The sequence below is a fragment of the Pygoscelis adeliae genome, unplaced genomic scaffold (assembly GCF_000699105.1).
Source record: "Pygoscelis adeliae isolate BGI_AS28 unplaced genomic scaffold, ASM69910v1 Scaffold306, whole genome shotgun sequence".
Classification (NCBI taxonomy): Eukaryota; Metazoa; Chordata; class Aves; order Sphenisciformes; family Spheniscidae; genus Pygoscelis; species Pygoscelis adeliae.
This window is the reverse complement of record NW_008825072.1, coordinates 1588069-1598850: the sequence shown is the minus strand read 5'-3', so window position 1 is coordinate 1598850 and position 10782 is coordinate 1588069. Positions and strand designations below refer to the sequence as shown.

The following is a 10782-nucleotide window of genomic DNA, read 5'->3' as shown; positions in this document are numbered from 1 at the left end:
AAACTCTTAGCCATAGTCCTCCAAAGAAACTTAAAAAATTACTCTGCAAGAGGCAGTCAAAACTGGACTACACCTGAGAGCAGAACAATTGGCTTAACCTCCCCAAACAGGGAAGAGGTGTTGATTTTTCTCAGTTCCTAGCATTACGCAGCTCTGGCATCTACTCCTGCTTGCCGCCTTCTCCGCCAGAGGTTACTGCCTTGCAGAAGAAGGAAAAGCATGTCCAGATTTTAGCTCTTCAGTGAAAAGTCCAACATCATAGCTTCAAGTCCTGAACAGGTAAGTTTGCAAGTATGTACCAGTGGGGAGGAAGGATGCTGTAATACAGGTCACATGTGGAGGCAGCTGCTGGCAGCATCTAGAAGGCAGCTGGGAGCACCACAAGAGCCAGATGGGCCCCCAGCCATCAGCTGAAGGGCTTGTCATAACCAGCAGGCAAAGTTTAACCATTTAGTGCAAGTCCTGCTGAGCACTTCCAGTGTTTCACACACCAGTGCTTAAAATCCTTTGCACTGCACACATCCAACAGCTGAAGCGTTCTCCTCACGCAGGGAAGGCTTCAAGCCCAGAGGAGTACTTGCTCACCTAGACGGCAATTCCACTAGCCGAAGGTAATGGCATGAAATCCCGGAACTAAGGTTTTCTTTGGACATTTCACTCTCTCCTCCCAAGCTCTCTTCTGTAAAGGGAAAGCAAAACTGGCTAGTAAGCCAGCTTCTTCCTTGCTGTGTGGAAGACACATGCATTGGATTCACTTTCCATGCTGGGTTTTGGAGAGAGAGGCAAGGACCGACTGTCCAGACCAACAGTTCACCCAAGAACACAGAACAGCAGCTTTGGCCTTTGCTCCACTAACTCGCTCTCTGGGTGCACCTCTACCACCAGTGAAAAGCAGCAGGTGCAGAGTGAAGTCTGCAAAGGACCGCTTAGCAATGCTTGAACAAATCTACCAGACCCCATCATCCCCGGGCAAGCGGCACCGTTAGCATCCCCTTTTCACACTGCCATGCTAATGCTGCTGCTTAGACCTCTGGAGTCCGAAAGGCTTCAGGGCTCCATCCAAGACGAGTATTTTGCACCACACCACCACTCCTGGCCAAACTTCCACATGAATCAAAGGGAAGACCATGAAATGTAACAGTACAGATAAGCTCCTGAACTCACTGGCTCTCAGTTATCTGATCTCTTATGAAGGTCAAAAGGATCACAGGATCCCTTCCAGCCCCCTCTGTGCAGTCATATCCTCATTTTACCTCAAGAAAGCTGAGATCACAGGAGCCTCCAGAGACTGATAAAGCAGTACAGCCATAGAAGAGGGAGGTATACTTAGTCTTCAGAGATTTAAATTGTCTTAAATTCAATGTCACACAGAGAAGGAAGTAATTCTCTATTTTGCTATGTCACCAAAAATCAAGAGGAAAAAAAACACACAGAACTGCCAGTGTTAAATTCATAACTTAAAGCATTTTAATAAAAACAAAGCAAAATACATTTCATAATCTGTCCACTGGCACAATGTATAAAATCTTTTAAATAACAACTTTAGTATTAGTCACAAAATACAGCATGTTGTATAAAAATAGCTGTATGCACACTGCTAAAAGATAATGTAAAACTGCTCTGAATAGGCCATGCAAAGACATTCAGCTTTGACCTTTCAATTTCCAAGCGCCTGTTGGATCTGCTACTTTATTCCTTCTCATTCTGCTTAGGAGGGTTTTGTGCTGGCACTTGGGGGCCTCCTCCTCCCCCTCTCCACCCTGCACACAATGCCCTGGCAAAGGTTTTCAGAAATGCCTGGCAAGTTTAAGGTGCATCATGTCGGGCATCTTAGTGGCCCAATTTTCACAGCTTACGTTTCAGAAAGTGCTCAATATACATGTCTTCCTCCATGGACCCCTCACCTTGGTCACACAAAATCCTCAGATCTTCAGCCAGTACCCTTTCAAATTACTCCTGACCCCTGGTGCACCACAATACTAAAACTGGAAGTGAAAATCTAGACACCCAGCCTGAGATCACTGCAGGAGGCAGAATGCAACAGCTGCAGCACCATTTTTGCACAGATGTACCTCTGCACTCGATAATCCTAAATTATTCACACATAAAAATTCACCGAAGCCTGTCCATTCACATTAAGAACTCCAGGTAACACAGACAAAAGGACTTGGAGAAATGAGAGTTTACAGAAAGGAAGGTATAACTGAGGATAGCATTAATATGCAAAAACCCCCCAGATACTAAACTGTTATATAAACAGTCTGTAATACTGTGGTTATCAGACTTTAGAATGTAACTGCCAGAGAAGGGGACACACAAAAAAAGATGATATGGAGTACATTTTAGTTAAGAACAAAAAGACGTCAGATAAAGAAATAACACGCCCCCAGCTTTCATACCACATGCTGACACACAAACTAAAAACAGGATAAAAAAGCAACCCTGTCCTCTTCATCTCCACAAGCCTGAGCGATCCTTGCACCTTTACAGTACCATCCTCACACAATTTAAGCCCAATGAAGGTAATGGAGACAGAGATCCACCCAGTCATCATCTTCGTTTCCTGAGTCTACAGAAAGAGAGAAGGGCACTACTGGTTGAAAACAGCCCGTGCTGCTGACACGAGCAGCAGCACCTTGCAAGATGTGCCATCGGAGATCAGCCATAGGCAGGGAGAGACTTGATGCTCTGCTGGGCAAAGCAAGAAAGTGTTTTTTTTTTCCTGATGTTTTCAAGTTTGCATTTTAAAGCATGCTCTTCTAAGGGGAAAATAAGGAAAGCTTAGTGATTTATCACCTCAGATAATACAGCAGCAAACCCATCTTCTCCAGTTTAAAAAGATCAGTTAAATTATCTTAATGCACCAAATCTGACAGGCAAAAAACATTCCCATAAAAAGCTGTCCCCTTAAAGTTACAAGTCACATCACAAGAGCAAGCTTCTAATCAAAGTGTCAGAAGCAGAGAAGCTTTTATCAACGCTGAAAATCCAAATAAGAACACAGGCTGATCTTGCCAATCCGTAGCAGGAAAGTAGTTTAAAAGGCTTTATGGGGAACTGGCTGAAAGTCACTGGTTCTGGTGGCGTGCGTCATTGCTCTGCGCTTGGCGAGGCGGGACTTGGACGGAGGAGAGAGCTTCATGGAGCACACAGCATGGGCAACGTTCTCCTGCTCTGCGCTGAGTTCGTTCTCGTGCTGAGACAACTGGCGGTTAAGGGCTATAGCCTCAGCAGCAAAAAGTGTCAGGTCTTTTGTGCTACTGTTCCTTTCAAGGGAAAAGGAGAAAGCAGTTACAACACACACAAAGAGTCACTTCACCTGGTTACCCTCACAGCAGAATATCTATTTCCAGACAGTTTTATTTCTCCTATCAAAACATCGACACAGCGGGCAAAATGACCAGTTAATATTTGCATCTCTCCTCATTGCGAGGACCAGCAATGCGTAACAAAAACACTCTGGGATTTTGGAAACAGCCACAGTTCTAGTCCTTGTTCTGCCAAGGCCTTCCGATGTAAACCCAGGAAACCACCTGAGATGCCATGCTTAATTTCTACATGTTAAAAAAGGATGGGCATATGGGGCAATACTGTTCTCTTTCTTCAGAGAACTGCAATCCCACTGTAATTGCATACCTAGCTTAAGGAAATGCATTTCTGATGGGAACAACCACCTGGAATCGCCAGTGGCAGACATGGAAATAGAAACAGAGATGTGTGACTCAGGCTCTGTGGCATAAAGTGATCTGATGGCAGATTCTGTAAGTGAGGCTTGCTCTGCTCACAGTTAAATTGATACTGTGATTACCACCAACTACAGTGGAAGTCAGATGCAGGTCTGTGTATATGATGATTATTCACCCATCAGAATGTAGTCTCTTTGGATAACGCACACCTTTATGCCTTTTTTCCCCTCCTGGGCAGCAAACTGCCAAAACCATAATTATTTCCTGTTTAAGACTAGCACTGCACTGCAGGAATCCTCTCCAATGCCTTTCCCACAAACAAGCAAGATTAGATCATGAAGAAAAATCACAGCTTTAATATTTCTGATGTTCTTAACAAAATTAGTGCTGCACATTTATTAAGTTCCACTCTCAACCAGGGATCCTACCCCTCGATTTGTCACCTCCTATCTCTCCCCATTCTTTCAGTAATGATTCTTGGCCAAGTTTACAGACATTTAAAAAAAAAAAAACGAACCCAAATATTACCTTTGAAGAACTTGAGGGGTAGGTAATCCCCTTTCAGGAGCCTGCTAGAAGAAGCAGTTAAGAAAAGTTAGTTATGTATTAGCAGCTGGGAACCAAGCCTTCCCAAGAGAGGGTGATAAAAAAAACCAGGTGATTCCCCCAAATCTTCACAACTAACAGGTATTGCATATAAACTAATTCACTGTGGGTTTACAAATCACATTTCATAATCCATCTCCTCTCACAAGAAGATACCACAGTTTGCAGGTGTAAGACTAAAGCTTTGGAAACTCTCTAGAGGGCCTATCCCTTCTCTCCTGAATTGGGAACTAAAGCAAAAGAGGACACTGCTGTTCTTCTAAAACCATATCCACCAGCATTCTGTATTACTAAGAGTAACATAATAATTCATGTACTGCAGCGCTTGGTATTCACAAGAAAGCCATTTAAAATGCATAAAGCAATAATTAAAAAAACACTTAAAGCTTGACAGATTCATCCAAATATTTACCACACAGAGCTCCAGAACAAATAAAGCCACTGTATATCATTTAATTAATCAAGATAAGAACACTAAAACATGCAATGTCTTTATTAAAAGTTTAGAGACAGGGAACAGCTTGTTTACCACTTTGAAAGAAGAATAACCCTTAAAAAATATAAAGGGGGATACATACTCCTTGAACCCATGAATGTTGCAAAACTTGAGCAGCACTAAGTCGTTCTTTGGCATCACGAACCAGCAACTTTGAGATGAGATCTTTGGCCTCAGAGGATATATGTGACCAGTCCTTGTCAGGGAATTCATACTTGCCTTCCTGAATGCTCTCAAAAAGCTTGTTCTAGTAAAGGAAAATTTCTTTCATTGAAATAGCAACTAGAGTGCAACCAGAAGACTTCTCAGGTGGGATTCTTCTCACCCCATTTTATCCACCTAATGTGGTGGGTGACAACTGAAACCATCCAGTCTCCTTATGGAGTCAATGGAGAGTGACTGGCAGCTCCACAGAATGAATCAGGGCATTCTACAATGGACATGTTACATTGTCTGCTCACACCACCTCTCTCTCCCCCCCCAGTAACAGTGAAGCCCATGTACTCAGTTTTTAGAAAGAGTAAGTTCAGGCCCTGCATGGAGACTCTCCTGAGGCTCAATTCCTTTTATCTGAGGAATTGTGGCGACCACCATAAACCAGATCAAGAATTAAGAATACAGGAGGATTGGGGGGTGGGGGAGAGGACGAGGAGAAGCTCTGAGATCTTGCATCAGGAGGAGAAAGAGGCAGTTGCCAAACCTTACTTTAGAAAGGGCTATCATCACTCAACTTTTACATTACCACCCTCACTTCTCAGTGACAGCTTATCCTCCCAGATAACTGGTTGGATTACAGACACAGCTCTTCACCGCTGGCATTATGGCAAGTCTTATGCCCTAAGTTCACAGGGCACACTACACCCTCCCACATATGCCCAGGATATGCGCATTCACCTGGCAAACTCTGCAGACTTCTCCTCTGTCCCAGCCACAGTCTGTGCCACAGTTGCCCACAAATGGGGGGTAACCACTGAGCATGATGTACAGAATCACTCCCAGGCTCCAAAGATCACACCGCTTATCATAGAACGTGGCCTCCTCCGTGAAGACTTCAACCACTTCGGGTGCCATGTATTCTGCAGACCCACACTAGGAAACCGAATTCAAGCCAGTTTTCAAAGGGAGGATCAAATCAAAACATAACTCAAGTTTTTTACCATTCCTCTGTCTTGACAGTAGGCAGCTTGGTCTAAAAGCAGAATTGGGCATGAGGGACTACTGAAGTTTACTGCTTTCACTGCAGGTCTCACTTTGTTAAGCCAAATCACAAATGCTGCATCCCTCAAAGGTGAAATGGAATTGCCAAGAGCTTTGAAACATGTTGTGAGTGTACTGCACAGGAAAAAATTAACACATTTCAGGTGTAAGGACTACAGAGATCTAATAGAAGGCAAAAGAGTTCCTACTGTTCTTTAGCAGAATCATAAGCTGTTCCATATGAATCTATGATCCTTTATACAGGGTCAAAATATTAATTTACATATTTCAGGTTTTTAAATCTTATCCATTAGTTATCAGGCTTTTCAGAAAATAAACAAGTATATCATGTGAGGTGATTTCTATAACAGACTCATGCAAAACTGTCAGATTTTTCTTTCAAAGTAATGCCAAAAGCATAGCACTGTAGTTTTTCAAACTAATGTGTATTATAAAGCCACACACTGATTACAGAGCTTGCATTGCCCTTAGCTCACGGGTCTTAGCTACAGAATCCAAATATGGGGAAATGAACACAAAACTAAGGTTCAAACTCAGTCCATAAGCACACAAAAAACCTCCACGAAAAGCTTCCTCATTTGATGGGGTGAAAGACAAACAGGATCAATGTGTTACTTTCTGGCCAATAGAATTAACACGATGAGCTCCTGGGCTTTGGTATATTTGTCCTATGACTGCGAAACCAAGACAGTATTTACCACACATAGACACACTTTAAATGAACTATCCACCACTGGGTGTAGTTGCATTAAGCCCTTTGGAAGCTCTCCTCTGGAGATAAGAAAAATTGTTTTGTGGTAGAAGAGAAAAAGCATGATGCCACAGTAGGTCTCTTACTGGAGTTGTTAATTCGGGAGTAGTTATTGGAGTACACGCACTGTTCAGCTTCACCCCACTACCAAGATCAAAGTCACATATTTTTACTGGTGATACCTAAAAACAAGGACAAAACAGTAAGAGGTCCAGAAGACTGGGACTAATGCAATACATATGAATACAGCACCACATGGAAAACCCCAGGACAAAAAAGCAAGTTGTTCTAGCAGGAGGACTAGTGAAACCCTGTCTCTTACAGGTATATTCCACTCCTTGCATTTGCCTCCTCTGTCCCAGTTGCTCCCACGTCCCCAGCATCTGACCCTACTACAGTAATTTTTTATTTGGCTAGGCAAGTGCCAGTACACACTGGGGCAGTTTGGGAACTATATGTAAACATGACCAGCTGGCCTGTAAATGTTGCTTTTCCATCTGGGTACTGCCTCAGAACAGATGAGATGCTAAACAGTAATTGCCATGCCCTCTCTAAGAACAGTTGGCTTTTCAGCTCCTAGCCAGATGCTCACGTATTTACAGCTCACAGAAGAATTTAGTCTCTTTTGGGCTTCAGTTCTATTAAATTTAGTTGAAGATCACTAATGGGTTCAAAGTCTTCAAGAAGTGAAAGACAGAACGTGAGGGCTGTCTTTGGAAACCAAGTTAAAAAATACACTTCAGAAGGTTAAGAGACCAGAGTAGCACCTTTTCTGGAGATTCGCACAGGATGTTTTCAGGCTTCAGGTCCCTGTGAGCAATACCTAAACAAGAGTACAAATGTTCATTAGAGAAGACACTCTCCTGTTTATTTCTCATTACCTCTCTTTATTAGAAGGTGGCCTGGGAAATATTCTAGGCCTGAGTTTGCTACACAACACCCCCTTAATGATACTGCAAATAATTGAATTTCAAAGTGTGTTTGTTAAAAGTCACTGTTGCATTCTGCTATGCCTTTATCATCCTTAAACGTACATGAGAGTCAGTCAAGCAAATAAGAACCTGCTAACACTGAAACTTTTTGGCTTAGCCCAAATTAATTATGTTAATTAAAACCAGCTTATTAAGATGACTGACCTGTAGGAAAAGTTTACTTGTGTACATAGTTTAGTCAAAAGATTTTTGTGCCTTCTACAGTAAGGTTCTTCTTTCCAGAAGGATCAATGGGTGGTTTACTGAACTCCTAGCAGCACAGACAATACCTGAGACACTCTCCCCCCCAAAAAATCTTGAGTTCCTAGGTGAAAATATCATCCCTTTAACAGCGAGGTACGTACTCATTCCTGAAGTAAATTAAAATCTAAAAGATTTGGTTGGAGATGCAGAAGAAAAGACTAAAGGAGAACAACCAACGGGCTTCTACATTCATTCAGCTGCTATCAGAATTGGCAAATCCAACAGGGAAATGCAAAGTTATCTACCTATTGAATTCACATGCAAAGGCGGTTCTATGTTGTCAAAGCAGTTCTTCAAACACCTAAACACACAATTTCTGGAAGTTCTCCATTTAATATGATCAAACTTAATGGGAAGGCAGAAAATGAGAACCAAAAATCAAATCAAATGAGCAGCTTGGCTGTAATTTAACTGCACTTTAGCTTTGCTTAAAAAAATTACACTCCAAGCACACTTGATACTACTTCAGAGTATGAGAAAAAAAATATCCCACCAAATTCAAGGTGAGTTTCTAATGTCTTTTCTTCAGCACACTTCACAAGACATGACTTAAAATATAACATTAATAGCATAGCACTGACCTAAAGGAATCAGAACTTTCATAGTGATGCAGTTCACATTGCTTATGCATGAAAGATGGGAAAGATGACAAACGAAGATGGCCTGTGCCGACATTTACAGCAAGGCTGACTAAACTCCCAATAGTTGGCTTGGCTTGCAATGTGAAACCCAACAGCACTTTTTTGTATTATAGTTTGAATTCAAATGTCTGATTATATAACATTTTATTCTGCAGTTGCACACAGCACTGAGAAAACAACTGCCTTAAAACAATCCTCCAGTGGATTATTAGCAATAAAGCACACATATCCCAAGCGGGTGTAAGACAGTATTATCATCCAGCTGAGTTTTAAACTACTCCTGGCAAAAGAATTAGTTGTCCTCATTCCATTTTTTTTTTTTTTTACAGCATCTAGCTATAGCACTTCACCATTAAGCTGTGCAATAAAACTGCTTTAATTTCCTGTTTACTTTAGTGTTCTGTATGCTACTTGCTAATTATTTTAATGTCACACAGAAGAACAATAAAGAGAACAATAAAATGAAAGGGGATGTTGTAGCCGATTCCACAAGCCATGTCCCCACTGTACCAATTCCCAGCAAATGACAAGAAAGTGGATTGCTGCTTTAAAGCCATTTTAATGAATCACTCCCCTCTTGTTCAGGGAAAGGGGAATTAAAACTAAAAGCTGAGAGAGAACTACAGAAAGATATTAGCTAAGTCGATGTTAAACTTCCTTGAACAGTGTTCCTGGACTTTCAGCTGTTAAACAACCTCCTATAGCCCTAACACATAAAATAAGCATTTCTCCACATGTTCAGCCTAAGTTTCCTGTTCCTTATTTGCCCCATATCTCAAAGTCAAAATACCTTCTAAAGGTATTCAAAGAGTACATCCTCTGCAGGTTTAAAGTTGAGTTATCACATAGACAGGCTATGAAGATTACTAAAAATCTTAATCCAAAATAAATTTGTTTCCACAGTCAAATTAACTTCTCATAACATAGTCATAACATGTGACAAGATCCATATTCCTCAGGTTTACCACTCACTTTATTCCCTATGCATTGCTACACTTTTCTTTTTAATGGGTTCAACCTATAGAGGTACCAATGCTGTGATTCCAACTCAAGCATATAAGCAGTCCTGTGACTTACAAGTTAAAGTCTACAATTAAACATTTATTGAACTGGGGCCAGTACTAAGCAACTTCAGACAGCAAAGGTAGATCTGTTGAGATCTACCTGGCTCATCAGAATAGCAAAGTAAATGGAGAAAAAAATTATCAAAATAACCAACCAATAAACATAGCCTCCAATTACATGCCATTCTATTCAAAGGTAGTCACTGTAACGTTCATTGAAGCTGCTTAATCTATGCAAGACCAGGTAATCATGACACAGGAAAGATTTTAAAGGTATCGATCACATTCAACATGAACATATATACTCTGGGATGACCATAATGCACACAGATATTTTGAAATGAAACAAAAGTACTCCCAAATAGAAAAAGCAGCAGGAAAACATTTTTATGTAAAAGAACTCTCTACAAACAGAACTGCTTTTAAATCCGAGCAAGTCCCTAATGAAATGAGGACACCTTCAAACAAGGACTATGGTTCACTTGTAGGTCTCTCAACGCAACAGTGAGGATCTAAATGTGGAGACCAAAAGCTACTACAAACAAAGATGTCTTGTAACCAGTAGAAATTCTGGGTAAATACAGAAAAGCATCTCTGTAGACCTGAAAGAGGAGGAAATTAAAAAGAATATTAGCTCCCTTTTGAGTACCCTTTACATGGTGGCTTAGGTAACAAGAATCATAGAATCATTAAGGTTGGAAAAGACCTCTAAGATCATCAAGTCCAACTGTCAACCCAACACCACCATGCCCACTAAACCATGTCCCTAAGCGCCTCATCTACCCGTCTTTTAAATACTTCCAGGGATGCTGACTCAACCACTTCCCTGGGCAGCCTGTTCCAATGGTTAGCCACTCTTTCAGTAAAGAAATTTTTCCCTCACGTCCAATCTAAACCTCCCCTGGCGCAACTTGAGGCCATCTCCTCTCGTCCTTTCGCCAGTTACTTGGGAGAAGAGACCAACACCCACCTCGCTACAGCCTCCTTTCAGGTAGTTGTAGAGAGCGATGAGGTCTCCCCTCAGCCTCCTCTTCTCCAGACTAAACAGTCCCAGTTCCCTCAGCCGCTCCTCATAAGACTTGTTC

General features: G+C 41.6%; 1 protein-coding gene across 6 annotated transcripts in view; it reads right to left on the bottom strand.

Moving 5' to 3' along the window:
- Positions 1-1444: 1444 nt before the first annotated feature.
- Positions 1445-10782, bottom strand: part of MKNK1 (MAP kinase interacting serine/threonine kinase 1) — a 25341-nt gene continuing 16003 nt past the window's right edge. For 4 of the 6 annotated variants that reach the window (XM_009326568.1, XM_009326571.1, XM_009326570.1 and 1 more), the window contains exons 8-13: positions 7525-7580; positions 6844-6939; positions 5683-5877; positions 4871-5035; positions 4215-4258; positions 1445-3266 (exon numbers count right to left, since the gene is read on the bottom strand). In XM_009326568.1, coding sequence (XP_009324843.1) covers positions 3038-3266; positions 4215-4258; positions 4871-5035; positions 5683-5877; positions 6844-6939; positions 7525-7580 — 785 coding nt within the window. In that variant the 3' untranslated portion in view covers positions 1445-3037. The remainder of the gene's footprint in view (positions 3267-4214; positions 4259-4870; positions 5036-5682; positions 5878-6843; positions 6940-7524; positions 7581-10782) is intronic. The other 2 variants (XM_009326572.1, XM_009326573.1) reach the window with 2 other exon arrangements.